This window comes from Oncorhynchus mykiss, chromosome 8 (genome assembly GCF_057628025.1).
Source record: "Oncorhynchus mykiss isolate SJ-2025 chromosome 8, ASM5762802v1, whole genome shotgun sequence".
NCBI classification, from domain to species: Eukaryota; Metazoa; Chordata; class Actinopteri; order Salmoniformes; family Salmonidae; genus Oncorhynchus; species Oncorhynchus mykiss.
This window is the reverse complement of record NC_143029.1, coordinates 27,026,882-27,047,879: the sequence shown is the minus strand read 5'-3', so window position 1 is coordinate 27,047,879 and position 20,998 is coordinate 27,026,882. Positions and strand designations below refer to the sequence as shown.

The window sequence follows — 20,998 nt, the reverse complement described above, 5'->3', positions numbered from 1 at the left end:
GGCTATGAATGCAGCATTAGATGGCCATCACCTCAACTAAATAAATATTAATTTTATATTTTCAATTGAAAGAACCAATATGAATATGTGTTATTATAAAGCAAATCATTGAACATTATTTAAAATCCTGACGTCACATTATGCGCCGGTAGTGAGCAACGCGGGAGATTGAAAAACCTAAACAACGGTCACCGTGCTGAGGATAACTAGCTAATGTTAATAACTACAAGTTTGGCAATATGTTGAAAAAGGTGCCCAAGGCTACATTAAAGTCTCTAATGAGGAAGAAAGCCAACATTCGTATAGGCACAGCGGCAGATGTAATGGTATGTTTGTTAAAAATGCTCTCGTAGCTAGCTAACATGCTAGCTAGGCTAAACGTTACAACACTGTTTTAACACGAACAGCTTTCAAGCACAGGTAAACATGCAATACAGCTATCGTTATAGTAGCTTTGTAACTTATCCTAGCAAGTAGGATAGTTCTCTAATTTTCATGTGTTTCAGTGCCTGAATTTGAATGTCCATTTTAGGTTGAGCTGAACGTGCTGCTATTTCTGCATAGCCTCGCAGAAGAGGCGAGGACGAAAGCTTTTGAGGAGAAATCGGCTACTATCAAAGCACACCACGTCAAAGCAGTATCCAAGGTATGGGGATTCCCAGCAACATTGGGTGCAGAACACAGGGTGCATATCAATGGGCTAAAGGGTCTTTCTCTCCTTCATCAGCACTGATCTGAAATAGCCTGGACAGGTGAAAGCAAGTTCCCGCTAATGTGATGGGTTTTCAGATCAGTACATAACAATGTAGAGGAGGCTATTGAATTGTTACCTTTAAAAAATATACTTTATAGAGAGGGGGGCAAATGTCTGTGGTTGCTGTATTGACGTCAAAGATTTTGTGGTAGTGAGTTAGCCCTACAGACCCTTCGTCATATACAGTTATTTAAACTTTTGAAGTGGCGTGTGAGATATTTGCCTACCTGTGCCTGTTTAGCAACATAGACAAATACAAATATCTGTGGACGGTTCTTATAGGAAATCGTTGTTTGCAGTACCAAGGAAAGAATTCAATCCAATTGTTAGATGCTACCGCCCCCCTCCAAATCCAAACCAAACATGCTGCCCAATTACGAGGCTTATTAGCTAGACAAACATGTGTGAAACAGACAGGTGTGCGTGCTAAAAATATCATCATCATAATAATATGCCATTTAGCAAAAGTGATGTAGTCAAGCAAGCATACATTTTATGTGTGGAAAGAATACACGTGGGCAAGCTAAGCAAGACACAACATGGAATCCACGTTTGGTTTTGATTTGGGCGGGGCGTCTAACAATGGGATGCAATTATTTTCTGGGTACTGCTTGGCAACGCAAATAACGATTTCCTCGGAACAATCCAAGGATATGCTCTCCGACGTGGGAAAAGTGTCCCCGGACAGGTACAAGTCAGCAAATGTCTCTCAAGGTGGCTAAATGTTATACAGCTGTAGTCGAGTCATGTGGATTAATGGATATCCTACATTGAGATGTCCTATTCCTTCAGTTCATTTGTCAGAGGATTGTCTTATGATTCCTGACTTTATCATGCTACTTTCCAAATGTCAATGATGATTTTTTTGTCTTTCCTTAGAAACTGCTGAAACGAGCCCGAGGGTGAAGAGGAGAGGCCGTTCTACATGAACATGATTCAACAACTGATTTTATTAATTGTCAGATTGGCCTGAATTATATATTGAACCTATATTTTTAATCTTTTCTGTGGTCTCTAGTTCTTGTCTGTATTCATTTGATCTGTTTTGTCTGTCATTTTGTATTTCCACAATGCACAGAGATTTTTAGAACATTTTTATATGCTGTCCAATTAAATGTTGTGTTCTGTAGATCTATCTCTGGTGTAGGCCTTGTTGTCCCTGTCATGTTCCATCAAGCTGACTAGAATGTTTTTTTTCTGTTATACTAGCCTAGTTCCCTGTCAGAGAAATGCACTTATTTTGAGAGAAGTGACACAAAATACAGAGACTGGCGCCAAGGCTACCATCATCCAGCTAACTTGACACACCTGTGGGAAGCATTGGAGTCAACATGGGCCAACATCCCTGTGAAACGCTTTCGACACCTTTATGTAGTCCGTGCCCCTGAATATTAGGACGGTGTTCCTAATGTTTGGTATACTCGGTGTACGATGCACTTTAGTACTCTGGCCAGTACAGTTGGTGTTCGATGCCAATAATGTTTTCCTTTGTAAAAAAAAAAAAAAACATTAAAAGAAGAAAGTTGCACACTGTGCAGTATGCTCCCAACAATTGAATGGTTAAACCAACGTTTCGGCACCCAGTGCCTTCTATCGGTTTCCTTGTCACGCGGGCAATAGCCAGCTAGCATTTATGAAAGCCTCATCCTCAGGCCTATATTCTCTGTCATCAACAGTTGGTCACGGTGGTCAGAGCTGCAGGCTGAATGCTTCAAAGACCATGCATTGGCCTGCCCCCAAACTCCTCCCAAATTCCTTACCTATTCACCCTACATATATTATCCGCATGTCAAGATGTTATCCCACTCATATTTTACTACAGAGGGGTTTCTGAAGCCATGGCACTTGAACTGTGTGGCATGTGTTTTCACGTGAGTGCGTTCTTAGCACTCCAATCAACTGTTTTTTTTCTTATAGCGCCCTGTAGGAGGTCTGCTGTAGGGATCTTAAGTTCTTTCTTCATTGTGATAATAATCAGGTTATGATGAGAATAACATTCACACAAGACACAATGTACTGTAATTCTACTAATGGACTGATGCATAGTATATTTTTTACTGTATGGCTCAGCCTCATGCTCAATCATATTTTGGTGGCTTGGCATGAAAATCAACCATTTGAACCAGTGTCTATCTCTCCACCACTCTCTCATCCCCCATTGTCTCCCTCCTTATCCTCTTGCTTTCCCCCACCTCCAGCTGGGTTGTTATACTTCCCTGCCTTTCTCTAGCGATTGTTTCCAGATTTGGTGAATCTGATTTGGTGTTACAGCGAGCTTAGCCTTTCCTTGTTTCTATTCACAGTTAGCATGGGGTTTCTGGGTGTGTAACCCCACCCGTCAACCCTTTGACCCTCTGACAGTCCCAGGTGCTGCCTCTGACAGACAGTTATAGCAGAGCAGCTGTCACTGTTCAGGATCCAGGTGCAGATGTAGGGCAAAACATGACGTTCAGTGGGAACTGGAAAGGCAAAAACTAACCATTTTTCCTACACTGAAAGAAAGCTTACTTGTACAGCTAGAAGAGGGAGATCTGTGATTTTATCTAAATATCAGTGGTATTTTTTTCTTGAGGAAACAACATGCTAACATTTTTGTAATTTCACTGGGGAAAAAATACTAATCTCTTCTGTAATGTAGAAATATGTAGGTGTATGGGAGCACCTACTCAATTTGATCTTAGACTGGTCCAGCTCCCCTGTCTGCCAGCGTCTTTGGGTCTCGTCTCTAACAAATAAATCCACTCCAACGTCAATCCTCTGAAACTCCTGCTGACTGGCCTGCGTACAGCCCTGACCTCAACCCCATCGAACACCTTTGGGATTAATTGGAACACTGACTGCGGGCCTAATGGATGGTTGGATCGATATAGCATTTGGATGGACAGATGGAGGACTGGATTGACTGGGTTGAGAGAGAGACCTTAATGATGGGGCCAGAACTCAAACTCTGTCTTGCCTGTAGTCAAGACGGTGTGCAGCAGTTTATTCCTCTATCATATGCTGTATAATAATGGGCATCCAACATTGTGGGTTTATTTCAACATGTTACCTCAACCATCCATTTCAGGAAACAGTCACTAAATTGTTATGGACTGAATTAAGCAGTGTTCAGAAAGCAAACTGTCTTTTCAGATTATTTTTTTGTTTCTATCATCATCATGACAGTGGCTAGCCTACTTGTTCTACAAGTGTAGCATTTCTTTATATATAAAGTCAAATTGAACCTAATGATGCCGTTTGATGATTCAAATCTTTTGTATGGTCCCACATTGGTTTGTTTGTGTAGAAGATGTTAATGTCAATTATATTGTTTTCACAAATGACTGAATTAAAAAATGAACCAACTAACTTTGTTTTTATGTGGCAAGCCTTTTCCAAAGATTTCTAAAGTGGATATGACCTCCCTTCGCCAGTCGCGATAAATAGTAATGGCGTATTTTTGTGGGCACTAACTCTACCATGGTTCATTGGACAAAGTCTATGCAGAAATTAATGGTGTTTTTGTAGGGATTATGGATAAAGACTAAAAATAAGGTCTGTGGTATACAGGAGATTTGATAAATGTTGTTCTATTAGATCATCTTCATCAGATAACGTCACTTTTTGTGAATGTTGAAGCATTTATGTAAATTCAAAAACAAAGTCTTCATAAATCATAAAGGTAATGTTAACTGATTTCTATTCTCTCATATAACAAAACGTATAAGCCTGTGTTTATCTCAGACCTTATATTCGGCGTTTATCCCAAAACCCTATTTTTTCCCCATTCTGAACGAACTAGCGGTAACTCATTTCCGGTTTTAGCATTACAAACTGGCGAGCTCTATGCTGTATATAATACCTATGGGCAAATATTGTCTATTATAGTGACAAGATATTCGAGTGACCGCTCTAACAATGGAAATATATGTCCTCAAAGATGGAAGACAGGTGGGAGGTGACATCAGGTGGGACCATTCTAGCCAATGAGTGTGAACAACAGGCCATAGAGATAGATACAGGACTAATTTTTGTATCTGTACCTTCGCGTCTGTGACAGCATGGGCAGTGAAGCCATGCCCATTTTAAAGTAGTCAATTGTCCTCTTCATTGGCTGCTTGCTCCCAACTCATAAGAACCCCCACCCAGTTGACTACTTTAAAATGGTGGAAGCCCGCAATCTCAATGTCCTTGCTAAAACGTGTTATGTCCATGTCCTCTATCCATCTCTATGGCAATAGGCACAACTCGGATGTAAAGTCGTGTTTTTTTAAGTTGGCAAAATGTCACATGCGTCTACTTATATCAGTGCTTTCATAACAACATAACCATTACGAAACTTATATTCAATCAAATAAGCCTCACGAAGCAAATTAACAATGACGTTTTTGTTGACCAAATTCGGCACCCGCTCATTGGCGTCTACACAAAAATGTCTCACTTCATGGCTTTATTTTCTTGACAGATTTTGTTCAGAGTAAAACCTCTCGCTTCGCCTTTTCTTCTCTGAAAGAGGAGGAAGGCTTCTATTTTGCTTTGTTTTGGTAGCATCTATTTTGCGAACTGTCTAAATAGCTACGTCACTGAGCGAAGTGCAAACAGTATTTTTGACAGGTGAGTATGGATGAAATCCCCCCATTCTGTCACCTTTGACAACTGGGCCTCCGAAGCTAGCAAGCTAACGTTAACGTTACAAGAAATAGCTAACTAGTTTCATGACGACAAAATCATACTATGATTTAGTAATACTGTCGGTTTAGTAACAACATATATTTTGTATGGACAGTTTTCCTATTAATTCTATAATGCATATATGTTCTCTTTAGATTAGCAAGATGGCTAATAACGTTATAGTGAAATGCTGTATAGTTAGTCTTGTTGGCTAGCTAGCTAACTTTGGCAGGCTTTGTTTTTGTTGAGCAAAACAAACAGTGAGAGGCGAATTACCAGTGTTACAATCTCTCTGGGAAAGAGTGCAGAGACAATATCATCTTTTCAACAATATTTTTCCATAGAGAGGAACTTTGAGAGAATACAGATTTGATCCTGATGACATCCCAGTAACTGCACTTGAAACAGTAAGGCGATAATTTATTTTCCATCATAGCAATTTTAGAAATAAGATCGTCTGAAATTCAAATTGAGATATTTAGGCCTATTGCTAATTTAATATCTCATGACAGCTTTGTGATTTGAGTCTCCAGGGTGAGAAGATTATTGCTAATCCTATGAAGCTTCAATCTTGAATATCCAGATTTTGATAATAGAGTAAAATTAGACTGCAGGTTTGTTCGTCTGTCTCAGAATTTGCCTAACTTGCTGTGTCTCCCCTCAGCATGGCGAGCTGTGGTGAGGTGGACCACTCAGTGGACTCTGTGTCCTCCTCAAAGGTAGAAGACGGAGGGGACGCCTTCACTGGTGACTCCCCCAGCTCACCTACCCCCTCGGCCAACTCCGTGCCGGAATGTGCCATCTGCCTCCAGACCTGTGTCCACCCAGTTCGCCTGCCCTGCCGCCACGTTTTCTGTTTCCTGTGCGTCAAAGGAGCCTCCTGGCACAGCAAGCGCTGCGCTCTTTGCCGACAGGAAGTACCTGAGGACTTCCTGGAGCATCCAACTCTGCTGTCCCCAGAGGAGCTGAAGGCAGCAGCCGCAGGAGGACGAGGAGGAACCGGGCCAGGGAGCGCTGGCGGAGACCATGCATGGTACTACGAGGGGAGGAACGGCTGGTGGCAGTATGACGAGAGGACCAGCCGTGAGCTGGAGGACGCTTTCGCCAAGGGCAGGAAGAGCGCTGAGATGCTGATTGCTGGCTTCCTGTACGTGGCTGACCTGGAGAACATGGTGCAGTATCGCCGCAACGAGCATGGTCGCCGCCGACGCATGAAGCGTGATGTGGTAGACATTCCCAAAAAGGGCGTGGCCGGACTCAGACTGGACCCTGACCCCACCCCGCCAGTTGTTGCCGTGGCAGCTGTTCCGGTCACAGCGGCAACAGTGGAACGGCCAAGCTCTGCTGATGGGGAGGATGTGACTGGACGGTCGCAGGCGGGGGGCTTAGGGGTTGTCATCCCGGCTCCTCCAGTCAGACCCCCCACAGTCCTGGGTGCCCACCCTGCCACCTCAGCCTCCATCTCCCTTGAAGACTCTCTGTCCCAGCTCCTCATCAGCCAACCAGAGGAGGAGGAAGAGGAGAATGAAGAGGTAGCTTCAAGAATAAGCCAGGTGTACGAGTCAGCATCTGGTAGCAGTGAGGATGAGGATGGTGGTGGTGATGAAGTAGGGCGGGGGTGGGATAGGGAGAGGGGGGGACGGGAAGTTGGGTCTCGACGGAGGCCCAGACATAGACTCCTACAGCGCCGGCTCAGAGAGGTCCAGCCTGACAGACTGCCACCTGGAGGTGGGTCCTCCAGCGGAGGCCTCAGTGTGCGCTCACGCAGCCCTGACGGTCAATGCACTGTCACTGAGGTGTGACCACAACTGGACCACTGTCTCTGCACTCAACCGGCTCAGCAAAAAACAAATTCACTCCATGCCCATGGTGGTATTGAATAACCCAGTGGAAGACACCAGATCAGCCATTTGCATTACATATACAGCAACATAGACTAATCCATAATTTATAATACGTCAGCCAGTAAGATTATGCAAAATAGCACACATAATAAAATAGCCCATACTGTTCCACTCTCTGCCACTAACCATTTGAGCCTGTGTTAGTACCAAAAGGCATGGTCAGCCTTAATAGGCTATCTACAGAGAAATTGTGAAATGAGGTTTGAGGTTTGGAGATGACTTAACCTTTTAAATGTAGCATCCCATCTCTAACAGGAGGCAAAAATCTTGTTTTGTCGGTACATGGCTGTTTACTGTAATGATTGTTCTAACATATCCATTGAGCGTACGTGAGTCAGTGTGTGTATTGAAGTCATAGTCCAGAAGAATATAAAAATGTTTCGTAAATGTCCAATGCAGCTGATTTGATCTCGATATCAAATTAGTTCTGGGTAACAATTAAGTACCTTAAATAGCACCTTTTGTTTGGTATTTTATTACGACCCACAAGAGGTCGCTGTAAGCTTGGCCACAACAGTTCTGCAAACCCACCCCATAGATCCCCATCTTGACACAGAACTCACCAAGCCACCAATAGGAAGACATACTGTGTCTTTCTCGCCTGTTTGCAGCCGTTGAAACTAATTTCAAGTGAAAACACTTGTAACTACTGAATGGAAGGTATTTTAAATTACAACAAGATCACAAATATGCACAGAGGTTCTATACAACAGAGGTGAAGCATGGAAATGAGCAAGCAGAGATTGAGAATGAAAGCTTCTTAAATCTGTCAGTAGCTATGCGCACGCTCAATTCAAACGTGATGCATGTCACACATATTCCTAACTAGAAACGGGGACCTACAAAGACAGGTAGAAGTAGGAAGAAGTGATTGGAGATTTTTTTACGAAGGACTTCCTCATGAAAGATGAAACCAATGAAGATGTTGAGAAAAGATGCTGAAGATACTATGAAAACTGGATGGAAGATGCATTGCGCACACACCTGATCATGAGTGTTTTGAGTTGTTTGAACTTTGAACCTATTATTTTGATACTCTTCTGTCAGTTGTTTATTGCCATGTTTTTAAAAGTATCTTTGACTTTTAATGAACATGATTTAACTTCCATGTGTGGTCTTGTTTAACTGTGATGTTTTATCAAAACAATAAAGTGTTTGTCTATTATTTGACCTTAATTGAAGTCATGAGTTCGATGTTGTGGTTAACTTAACCGTAATATAACAATTTATTCGAAAGGGATAGCTAGTACTTATGCGTTATGGCTTTAGGTGATACTGTATGTTCAGTTTGCATCGTGGATCAGCATTGTGACTCAGCATCGTGGCTAGACCCACAAGGTCTCGTGTACCTTTATTTGACCAGGCAGGTCAATTAAACAACAAATTCTTATTTACAATGACTACCTGGCATGAGGCAAAAGGCCTCCTGTGGGCCAGGGGGCGGGGATTAAAAACTAAAAGTAAGACGACGGACTATTAGTTTTTAAAAACTAAAAGTAAGACAACACAGACTGAAGACAGTTACACTAGCAACAACACAGATACATCAGCAGGCAGACAATGGAAACAAATCACATCACGACTAGAGAGATATCACCCTACTACATGAAGGGAGACCTATGGCAACAACACAAGATGGCACAAGGTCGTTGTAAGCGGTCACAATTATACTGTAGATCCCCATCTTGAAACCAAATGCACCAAACCACCAATATCATTTTCTTTTTTCAAAATGTGTCTTTCTTGCCTATTTGCAGCCATTGAAACACATTTCTAGTGCAAAACAAGCCAAGAGAGTTTCAACTACAGAATGGAAGGTATTTGAAATTACAACAAGATCACAAATATGCACAGGTTCTATACATCAGATGTGGAGCATGGAAATGAGCAAGCAGAGATTGCAATGTAAAGCTTATTTAATCTGTCAGTAGCTATACGCACACTGAATTCAAACGTGATGCATGTCACACATATTCCTAAGTATAGATAGTGACTGTAAGATCAACGTCAGCTCAGTAGGTGGAAGTGAGGGGGAGATGCTGTACCAAGAGACTTCCTCATTCAGATGAAAGATGACAAATTAGGAAATTAAGCGGAAGTTGTTGAGAAAAAGCGGTGGACAAAGATGGTTAACCTTTGGCTAGTTGGAGGCATGGGACAAACTCAATGACTTCTCTTTTCATAAAGTAGGAAGCTGACAGAGACTCACTACTTGTCTGGGTCTGGATTGAAGCATGGGAGTTACTCTATTCCTTCTGCTCCTGGCCATACAGAATGATTTAGCAGCAGGACAGTTTGCAGGACATCTGTTCAGCTGCGAATTGTGTCAATGTCCCAGTGGATCAATTTACTACGGCAAGGACCACACTCGGTGTGTGGATATCGATGAGTGTGTGGCAAGCTGACCATCTGTAGGGCCTATTTGGCTTGCCTCAACACCAATGGTGGCTACTGCTGTGAGTGTCAACCTGGGTTCATAGCAAAGAAGAGTGCATCAGAACGATATGTGGAACTGGACGAGTGTAAGACAGACAAGTTGTTCTGCAGAAAGAGGGGAACCTGTCAGAATCTGGAGAGCACCTACCAGCGCCAGTGCCCCCCTGGGTTCAGTAATTATGACAACAAACATGCTCGGTGTACAGAGCTGAATTGTGAGCTGTATCGACCACAGCAGGCTGCACCTGGACAGGCTCTGCCAGGCTTTGGCAGTCTTTTGTCTCTGTTGAGACAGAACATGCTGTTGCTGAATAAGTCTGGAGCAAAAGGGGAGCGGTTGACTGGAGAAGTGATTTTAGAAGTAAGTCCTCAGGTGAGAAACACCACAACCAGGATCAGGACCAACCACACAGAGGTGGAGCTTGTTGTCAGGGGGGACCGGACTCCACCCAGTGGGCTGGTCAGCCTGACCAATCAGAACACCCAACTCGACACCACCTAGGAAACCGCAACGGAGACACCTGCCCAGGCAATGCCTTTGTTACTCTACTCAGTTACAAAGACTTTGGCCAATGGATATAAAAACAATTAAAAACTTGGCTCCAGAGTGGTTACTGTATCCGTTAGCAACCCCAACACAACAAGGCTGCGCCAACCGGTCATTCTTACCGTCACACACCTGAAGCCCGGTTTACTGGCACTAGCACGCCTGTGTTTATTGGTCGAAGGAGAAATGAGCAAGCAGAGATTGCAATGTAAAACTTCTTAAATCTGTCAGTAGTTATGTGCATACTCAATTCAAACGTGATAGATGTCACACATATTCCTAAGAAGAAAAAGTGGCGAGGCTGTGCCTCAGTGGTTTCTAACTCCACCCACACAGTGTGTTCCTGCAGTCATCTCAGCAGCTTTGCCCTGCTCAAAGACATCAACCAGATGCCCCTGTCTGTGGTGATGTCGGTGGGCCTTTCCGTGGCTACAGTCTGTTTGGTCCTATCGCTGCTCGTGACTCAGTGGTGTCTCTCGGTCTACCGGAAGCTTAATGAGAGGCGCCTCCAGCAACAGGAATTACACTGAGTGTACAAAACATTAGGAACATTCGTTGGGGCATGGACTCTACAAGGTGTTTAAAGCATTCCACAGGAATGCTGGCCCATGTTGACTCCACAGCTGTGTAAAGTTGGCTGGATGTCCATTGGGTGGTGGACCATTCTTGATACACTGTTGAGCGTGAAAAAAAACAAAAAAACAGCAGTGTTGCAGTTCTTAATACACCCAAACCGGTGTGCCGGGCACCTACTACCATGATCCGTTTAAAGGCACTTAAATATGTTGTCTTGCCCATTCCCCCTCGGAATGGCACACATACACAATCAATTTCTCAATTGTCTCAAAGCATAAAAATCCTTATTTAACCTGTCTCCTCCCTTCCATCTACACTGATTGAAGTGTATTCAACAAGTGACATCAATAAGGGATCACAGCTTTCACCTGGATTCCCCTGATCAGTCTATGTCATGGAAAGAGCAGGTATATGCCATTAGGCAATAATTCACCAGTATACCTGCATACATTGAACACCATGACGTACTGTATGTGTTCTAAGACATTCTGTTTATACTTATGTGGATTTCTAAATGTTAAGGAATGCATTTCCAGCCACGGTATGTTGGCCCAATGCAAATAGAAATGGGTTATGTAATGTGTTCTCTTTGAGTTGGTACAATTCTGTGTGAATGTTTCTCAAAGATGTGATAGCACAGTCCCACACAACATGCATTGGTCATAAGATACAGGAGCTTGGTTCTGAAGCACACAGACTGTAATTCCATGTCACACCCTGGTCAAAGTATTTTGTGTTTATCTTGATTTATTTGGTCAGGCCAGGGTGTGGCATGGGTTTTTGTATGTGGTGTGTATGTATGGGGATTGTAGCTAGTGGGGTGTTCTAGCTAAGTCTATGGCTGTCTGAAGTGGTTCTCAATCAGAGGCAGGTGTTTATCGTTGTCTCTGATTGGGAACCATATTTAGGCAGCCATATTCTTTGAGTTTGTTGTGGGTGATTGTCCTTAGTGTCATTGTTCTGTGTTAGGTTACACAAGTATAGGCTGTTTCGGTTTTTGTTAAGTTTATTGTTTTGGTAGTGTTTGTGTTTAGTGTGTTACTTCATTAAACATGGATTGCAATAGACACGTCGCATTTTGGTCCGACTCTCCTTCTCATCAAGAAAACCGTTACATTCCATGGTGTGGGATATGTCATGAATGATACTTATTTAGATGAGAGATCAAACGTATCATGAGGCAACAGTACAGAATGTCACCTTTTATTTGAGTGCATTTTCATACATACAGTTGAAGTCAAAAGTTTACATACACTTAGGATGGAGTCATTAAAACTAATTTTCAACCACTCCACAAATGCCTTCTTAACAAACTATAGTTTTGGCAAGTCGTTAGGACATCTACTTTGTGCATGACACAAGTAAGTTTTCCAACAATTGTTTACAGACAGATTATTTCACTTATAATTCACTGTATCACAATTCCAGTGGGTCAGAAGTTTACATACACTAAGTTGACTGTGCCTTTAAACAGCTTGGAAAATTCCAGAAAATGATGTCATGGCGTTAGAAGCTTCTGATAGGCTAATTGACATCATTTGAGTCAATTGGAGGTGTACCTGTGGATGTATTTCAAGGCCTACCTTCAAACTTGACATCATGGGAAATCAAAAGAAATCAGCCAAAACCTCAGAAAAACAATTGTAGATCTCCACAAGTCTGGTTCATCCTTGGGAGCAATTTCCAAACGACTGAAGGTACCACGTTCATCTGTACCAATAATAGTACGCAAGTATAAACACCATGGGACCACGCAGCCATCATACCGCTCAGGAAGGAGACACGTTCTGTCTCCTAGAGATGAACGTACTTTGGTGCGAAAAGTGCTAATTAATCCCAGAACAACAGTAAAGGACCTTGTGAAGATGCTGGAGGAAACAGGTACAAATGTATCTATATCCACAGTAAAACGAGTCCTATATCGACATAACCTGAAAGGCCGCTCAGCAAGGAAGAAGCCACTGCTCCAAAACTGCCATAAAAAAGCCAGACTACGGTTTGCAACTGCATATGGGGACAAAATCGTACTTTTTGGAGAAATGTCCTCTGGTCTGATGAAACAAAAATATAACTATTTGGCCATAAGGACCGTCGTTATGCTTGGAGGAAAAAAGGGGGAGGCTTGCAAGCCAAAGAACACCATCCCAACCGTGAAGCACGGGGGTGGCAGCATCATGTTGTGGGGGTGGCAGCATCATGTTGTGGGGGTGCTCTGCTGCAGGAGGGACTGGTGCACTTCACAAAATAGATGGCATCATGAGGTAGGAAAATTTTGTGGATATATTGAAGCAACATCTCAAGACATTAGTCAGGAAGTTAAGCTTGTCGCAAATTGGTCTTCCGAATGGACAATGACCCCTAGCATACTTCCAAAGTTGTGTCAAAATGGCTTAAGGACAACAAAGTCAAAGTATTGGAGTGGCCATCACAAAGCCCTGGCCTCAATCCCATAGAAAATGTGTGGGCAGAACTGAAAGTGTGTGCGAGCAAACCTGACTCAGTTACACCAGCTCTGTCAGGAGGAATGGGACAAAAGTCACCCAACTTATTGTGGGAATCCTGTGGAAGGCTACACAAAAGAAATTGACCCAAGTTAAACAATGTGAAGGCAATGCTACCAAATACTAATTGAGTGTATGTACACTTCTGACCCACTGGGAATTTGAAGAAAGAAATACAAGCTGAAATAAATCATTCTCTCTACTATTATTCTGACATTTCACATTCTTAAAATAAAGTGGTGATCCTAACCGACCTAAGACAGGGAATGTTTACTAGGATTAAATGTCAGGAATTGTGAAAACTGAGTTTAAATGTATTTGGCTAAGGTGTATGTACATTTCCGACTTCAACTGTATCTTTTTACCATTTAGAAATGAAAGCACTTTATGTATCTAGTCCCCCGATTTGAGTATGTTTTTTTTCAGTATTTGGACAACTTCACTTATGGTGTAGTAGAAAGTTGAGTATTTGGTCCCATGTTCCCTTCACACGATGACTACATCAAGCATGTGACCCTGCAAACTTATTGGATGCATTTGCAGTTTGTTTTGGTTTTGCTTCAGATTATATTTTGCCCAATAGGATCATACCCCTCTCCCCCCAAAAATGTTCACCTCCCCTGTTTTTGGTAATGGTGGAAGGTAATATTTTTGGGGGAGTATAATCTTTGTTCTTCTGTAACTTTCTCACTCTTATTCACGATTCATTCATGATTATCCATAATCATAGTAGCATCCACATGAATGTTCAGAAACATCTTCTATTCTTATTTACAATAAAAGTGACAGTACATTTTTCCCCATTCAGTCCCTATTGTGCAAAACATAATCCGAAAGTGATTTAATTTCTAAATGGTAAAACAGATGTGTATAAAAAATACCCTAAAAGGTGATATTCTGTATTAAACATTTGATCTCAAATCCAAAATGCTGGAGTACAGAGACACATTTACACATTTTAGCTTCACTGTTGAAATAAATACAGACGGAAGTGTAAATGGAATATCAGGGATGTTATTATGGTAACTGGGGGATACATATGGAAATGCCACACCCTGCGGTCGTGTTGTGGCAATGTGAAAGATACATAGGGAGAGAAAAAGAGGTGAAGAGAGAGCGATGATGGAGAGACAGAAAGAGGGAGGTGGCTGGAGGGGAAGGGGGTGAGAGAAGGAGACAGTAAGATGAGAGACAGGGAGAAGAGAGGGAGGTGGCTGGAGGGGAAGGGGGTGAGAGAAGGAGACAGTAAGATGAGAGACAGGGAGAAGAGAGGGAGGTGGCTGGAGGGGAAGGGGGTGAGAGAAGGAGACAGTAAGATGAGAGACAGGGAGAAGAGAGGGAGGTGGCTGGAGGGGAAGGGGGTGAGAGAAGGAGACAGTAAGATGAGAGAGTGAGAAAGAGAGTGATGAGAGACAGGGAGAGGAGAGGGAGGGGTGGAGAGTCGAGGTAGAGCAAGAGCATGATATAATAAGAAAGCAAGAGAGATCAATGGGTGGGGGAGAGGAAGGGATGGAAAAAGAGGGAGGGAGGGAGGATGGAAGGAGAGAGGGATGATGAAAGAGTCCTGGGTGAGAGAGTTCATTTTGGGGTTGTATGTACACAAGACCAGACATAGCCCTGAAACATGTAAAAATGACATAGAATTGCATGAAATGCTTTATAAAAGGCCCAATTTTTCCCGGACCCTAGTTTACAAAATACATTTAGCAAAGCGCCTCTTTCTACTGCTCTAGTCTAGACCACCATGCAAATGCGATTATATGCATGCAAGATGATTTCCCGGAACCTCAGAGCTCCCCAGGTCACCCCCCTCTCGCGCTCACCTTTTATCCTGACACCTCACAATTTACAAATGAAGCACTGAGGACAAGACATTTATGAGCATAGGATGGTGATCATAGCTGTGGAGTGACATAGTGTATGATAGTTATTCATGTCTGGAGTGGCACCGTTTTTACAGTGTGATGCCTATGGAGAGGTATTAATGGTGTGAAGCCGATGATGGTTACAGTAGAATGAGGTCATGCTGGCTCCAGTTGGGGCGAGACTACAGACACCTCTGTGAATCTGACTGCATCCATGTCTGTCCTACCACTGGAAATAGGCTACCAACAACCACACACACACATGCACATACACACACGTGCACACACACGTACTAATGGATGCACACACACGTACACAAACGTACAAAACCAGACTCTTACCTAATGGAAATGTGTTTTTAATAGACGGAGTAGATAAATCGACTAGAATAGAATGGATTAGTTCAAACATGTATTAATGTATCAACACGTCATAACTCACATCATAAGCAGCATACAGCCCCTAGGCATTAAACAAGAAATAACAACCCCATCCTGAGCAAAAACAAGGTCACAAATAATAATTGACAGGCAAACAATTGTGCCCTCTGAACTCCTGGGTGGGAGACAGACAGACGGGAGGGATCCAACTATTCATGGAGGATTGAGTGTTGTATCCTGGTTTATTTAGTGCAGAGAGAGGGGGGATATTACAGGGTGTAGACTAGACAGGTCATTGGAGAGTTATGTGTACATACATAACTGTTGTCTCCCCTCTGTCTGTATATATTGGGGTGGCAAGTAGCCTAGTGGTTAGAGAGGTTGCAAGAACGAATCCCCGAGCTGACACGGTAAAAATATGTTGTTCTGCCCCTGAACAGGCAGTTAACCCACTGTTCCTAGGCCGTAATTGAAAATAAGAATTTGTTCTTAACTGACTTGCCTAGTTAAATAAAGGGGGAAAAATAAATATACACTGCTCAAAAAAATAAAGGGAACACTTAAACAACACAATGTAACTCCAAGTCAATGACACTTCTGTGAAATCAAACTGTCCACTTAGGAAGCAACACTGATTGACAATACATTTCACATGCTGTTGTGCAAATGGAATAGACAACAGGTGGAAATTATAGGCAATTAGCAAGACACCCCCAATGAAGGAGTGGTTCTGCAGGTGGGGACCACAGACCACTTCTCAGTTCCTATGCTTCCTGGCTGATGTTTTGGTCACTTTTGAATGCTGGCGGTGCTTTCACTCTAGTGGTAGCATGAGACGGAGTCTACAACCCACACAAGTGGCTCAGGTAGTGCAGCTCATCCAGGATGGAACATCAATGCGAGCTGTGGCAAGAAGGTTTGCTGTGTCTGTCAGCGTAGTGTCCAGAGCATGGAGGCGCTACCAGGAGACAGGCCAGTACATCAGGAGACGTGGAGGAGGCCGTAGGAGGGCAACAACCCAGCAGCAGGACCGCTACCTCCGCCTTTGTGCAAGGAGTAGCAGGAGGAGCACTGCCAGAGCACTGCAAAATGACCTCCAGCAGGCCACAAATGTGCATGTGTCTGCTCAAACGGTCAGAAACAGACTCCATGAGGGTGGTATGAGGGCCCGACGTCCACAGGTGGGGGTTGTGCTTACAGCCCAACACCGTGCAGGACGTTTTTCATTTGCCAGAGAACACCAAGATTGGCAAATTCGCCACTGGCGCCCTGTGCTCTTCACAGATGAAAGCAGGTTCACACTGAGCACATGTGACAGATGTGACAGTCTGGAGACGCCGTGGAGAACGTTCTGCTGCCTGCAACATCCTTCAGCATGACCGGTTTGGCGGAGGGTCAGTTATGGTGTGGGGTGGCATTTCTTTGGGGGGCCGCACAGCCCTCCATGTGCTCGCCAGAGGTAGCCTGACTGCCATTAGGTACCGAGATGAGAACCTCAGACCCCTTGTGAGACCATATGCTGGTGCGGTTGGCCGTGGGTTCCTCCTAATGCAAGACAATGCTAGCCACCTCATGTGGCTGGAGTGTGTCAGCAGTTCCTGCAAGAGGAAGGCATTGCTGCTATGGACTGGCCCGCCCATTCCCCAGACCTGAATCCAATTGAGCACATCTGGGACATCATGTCTCGCTCCATCCACCAACGCCACGTTGCACCACAGACTGTCCAGGAGTTGGCGGATGCTTTAGTCAAGCTCTGGGAGGAGATCCCTCAGGAGACCATCCGCCACCTCATCAGGAGCATGCCCAGGCGTTGTAGGGAGGTCATACAGGCACGTGGAGGCCACACACACTACTGAGCCTAATTTTGACTTGTTTTAAGGACATGACATCAAAGTTGGATCAGCCTGTAGTGTGGTTTTCCACTTTAATTTTGAGTGTGACTCCAAATCCAGACCTCCATGGGTTGATAAATTTGATTTCCATTGATAATTTTTGTGTGATTTTGTTGTCAGCACATTCAACTATGTAAAGAAAAAAGTATTTAATAAGAATATTTCATTCATTCAGATCTAGGATGTGTTTATTTTATTTTTTTGAGCAGTGTATATATAAATACACACACTACCGTTCAAATGTTTGGGGTCACTTAGAAATATCTTTGATTTTGAAAGAAAAGCACATTTTTTGTCCATTCAAACAACATCAAATTGATCAGAAATACAATGTAGACATTGTTAATGTTGTAAATGACTGTTGTAGCTGGAAACCCATTATCAGCAACCATCACTCCTGTGTTCCAATGGCACGTTGTGTTAGCTAATCCAAGTTTATTATTTTAAAAGGCTAATTGATCATTAGAAAACCCTTTTGCAATTATGTTAGCACAGCTAAAAACTGTTGTGCTGATTATAGAAGCTAATAAAACTGGCCTTCTTTACACAGCGTTGTACAAGATTTTCAGTTTCTTGACAATTTCTCGCAGCCTTCATTTCTCAGAACAAGAATAGGCTGATGAGATTCAGATGAAAGTACTTTGTTTCTGGCCATTTTGAGCCTGTAATCGAACATACAAATGCTGATGCTCCAGATACTCAACTAGTCTATAGAAGGCCAGTTTTATTGCTTCTTTATTTAATCAGAACAACAGTTTTCAGCTGTGCTAACATAATTGCAAAAGGGTTCTCTAATGATTAATTAGCCTTTTAAAATGATAAACTTGGATTAGCTGTCACGACTTCCGCCGAAGTCGGTCCCTCTCCTTGTTCGGGCAGCGTCCTTTGTTTTACACACATGGTTTCAATTCTCCAATTACGTGTTCATTATTTAACCCTCTGTTTTCCCCATGGTTTTTGTGCGTGATTGTTTTATGTATGTTCGGTCCTTTATTGTGGGCTCGGTATTACGACATGCTATTGGAATATTTGAGTAACATTACTCGTGTTACTCATCTCTGCTGTCCTGCGCCTGACTCCTCTGCACCAGCTACACCCAGACCACTACATTAGCTAACATAACGTGCCATTGGAACACAGGAGTGATGGTTGCTGATAATGGGCCTCTGTACGCCTATGTAGATATTCCATAAACAAATCGACCATTTCCAGCTACAATAGTCATTTACAACATTAACAATGTCTACACTTGTCAGGCTGTGGGTAACTGGTGCATGGAATCAGGCGCAGGTGAGCAGAGATGTGTACAAGCTCATTTATTCCATGAACAGCACCAGTTTAAAACAAATACTAAAGGTGCGTGAAATACCGGTAACTCGTAAATAATGGGTTAATAATGAACCCGGCAAACAATACCCGAACAAGGAGAGGGACTGATTTCGGCGGAGGTCGTGACAACACTGTGTTTCTGATCAATTTGATTGTTATTTTAATGGACAAAAAAGGAAATTTTCTTTCAAAGGTCATTTCTAAGTGACCCCAAACTTTTGAACGGTAGAATATATATATACACAGACAGAGGCGAGACAACAGTTATGTATGTACACATAACTCTCCAATGACCTGTCTAGTCTACACCCTGTAATATCCCCCCTCTCTCTGCACTAAATAAACCAGGATACAACACTCAATCCTCCATGAATAGTTGGATCCCTCCCGTCTGTCTGTCTCCCACCCAGGAGTTCAGAGGGCACAATTGTTTGCCTGTCAATTATTATTTGTGACCTTGTTTTTGCTCGGGATGGGGTTGTTATTTCTTGTTTAATGCCTAGGGGCTGTATGCTGCTTATGATGTGAGTTATGACGTGTTGATACATTAATACATGTTTGAACTAATCCATTCTATTCTAGTCGATTTATCTACTCCATCTATTAAAAACACATTTCCATTAGGTAAGAGTCTGGTTTTGTACGTTTGTGTATGTGTGTGTGCATCCATTAGTACATGTGTGTGTGCACTTGTGTGTACGTGCATGTGTGTGTGTGGTTGTTGGTAGCCTATTTCCAGTGGTAGGACAGACATGGATGCAGTCAGATTCACAGAGGTGTCTGTAGTCTCGCCCCAACTGGAGCCAGCATGACCTCATTCTACTGTAACCATCCTCGGCTTCACACCATTAATACCTCTCCATAGGCATCACACTGTACAAACGGTGCCACTCCAGACATGAATAACTATCATACACTATGTCACTCCGCAGCTATGATCACCATCCTATGCTCATAAATGTCTTGTCCTCAGTGCTTCATTTGTAAATCGGGAGGTGCCAGAATAAAAAGTGAGAGCGAGAGGGGGGTGACCTGGGGAGCTCTGAGGTACCGGTGTTGTGCCAAAAAGCTCCCCCCCTGGCAACCCCCCCCTTCGCTTGAACGTGCACCCACTGAATTCTTAATTGCTGCGACTTGCTAGTTGTGATTCTAGCTAGTTGTGATTTCTGAACACGTTAGGCTGCATTTCATTCAATTGTTTATGTTGGTTTGATCGCGGGGAAGGCACTAGTAATGTCTGCAGTTTTCAGTTTGGCTATTTGTTTCAAGTGTATTAGTCTACAAATAAATCTCTTTGCCAATATTCGTCGTCTCTCCCATGTAGAGGTCGACTGATTAATCTGAATGGCCGATTAATTAGGGCCGATTTCAAGTTTTCATAACAATCAGAAATCGGTCATTTTGGACACCGATTTTGCTATTTTGATTTTTTTACACCTTTTATTTAATCTTTATTTAACTAGGCAAGTCAGTTAAGAACACATTCTTATTTTCAATGACGGCCTAGGAACGGTGGGTTAACTGCCTTGTTCAGGGGCAGAACGACAGATTTTTACCTTGTCAGCTCAGGGATTCAATCTTGCCATTTTACGGTTAACTAGTCCAATGCTCTAACCACCTGCTTTACATTGCACTCCACGAGGAGCCTGCCTGTTACGCGAATACAGTAAGAAGCCAAGGTAAGTTGCTAGCTAGCATTAAACTTATCATATAAAAAACAATCAATCAATTAATCAATCATAATCACTAGTTAACTACACATGGTTGATGATATTACTATTTTATCTAGCGTGTCCTGTGTTGCATATCATCGATGCGGTGGCACCTAACCATAAACATCAATGCCTTTCTTAAAATCAATACACAAGTATATATTTTTAAACCTGTATATTTAGTTAATATTGCCTGCTAACATTAATTTCTTTTAACTCAGGAAAATGTGTCACTTCTCTTGCAACAGAGTCAGGGTATATGCAGCAGTTTGGGCCGCCTGGCTCATTGCGAACTGTGTGAAGACTATTTCTTCCTAACAAAGGCAGCCAACTTCGTTAAACGGGGGATGATTTAACAAAAGCGCATTTGTGAAAAAAACACAATTGTTGCACGACTGTACCTAACCATAAACATCAATGCCTTTTTTAAAATCAATACACAGAAGTATGT

At 42.9% G+C, this 20,998-nt stretch overlaps 2 protein-coding genes and 1 pseudogene across 2 annotated transcripts; all 3 read left to right on the top strand.

Moving 5' to 3' along the window:
• cenpw (centromere protein W) lies at positions 1-1,889 on the top strand. Its single transcript, XM_021612162.3, has 3 exons — positions 1-326; positions 533-646; positions 1,634-1,889. The coding sequence occupies exons 1-3, from the start codon at positions 240-242 to the stop codon at positions 1,658-1,660; spliced, it is 228 nt and encodes a 75-aa protein (XP_021467837.2). The 5' UTR covers positions 1-239; the 3' UTR covers positions 1,661-1,889.
• Positions 1,890-4,954: 3,065 nt separating this feature from the next.
• On the top strand, positions 4,955-8,484 carry rnf146 (ring finger protein 146). Its single transcript, XM_021612161.3, has 3 exons — positions 4,955-5,347; positions 5,749-5,811; positions 6,069-8,484. The coding sequence occupies exon 3, from the start codon at positions 6,070-6,072 to the stop codon at positions 7,204-7,206; it is 1,137 nt and encodes a 378-aa protein (XP_021467836.2). The 5' UTR covers positions 4,955-5,347; positions 5,749-5,811; position 6,069; the 3' UTR covers positions 7,207-8,484.
• Positions 8,485-9,118: 634 nt separating this feature from the next.
• On the top strand, positions 9,119-10,821 carry LOC149981481 (adhesion G protein-coupled receptor E3-like; annotated as a pseudogene).
• The last annotated feature ends 10,177 nt before the right edge of the window (positions 10,822-20,998 follow it).

What these genes read in the sequence shown, in the direction of transcription:
- cenpw (XM_021612162.3), top strand. Translation starts at nt 240, where the DNA reads ATGTTGAAAAAGGTGCCCAAGGCTACATTAAAGTCTCTAATGAGGAAG. An exon ending in GCACAGCGGCAGATGTAATG is followed by an intron (nt 327 to 532) that starts GTATGTTTGTTA and finishes TGTCCATTTTAG; the next exon opens with GTTGAGCTGAACGTGCTGCT. An exon ending in ACGTCAAAGCAGTATCCAAG is followed by an intron (nt 647 to 1,633) that starts GTATGGGGATTC and finishes GTCTTTCCTTAG; the next exon opens with AAACTGCTGAAACGAGCCCG.
- rnf146 (XM_021612161.3), top strand. Translation starts at nt 6,070, where the DNA reads ATGGCGAGCTGTGGTGAGGTGGACCACTCAGTGGACTCTGTGTCCTCC.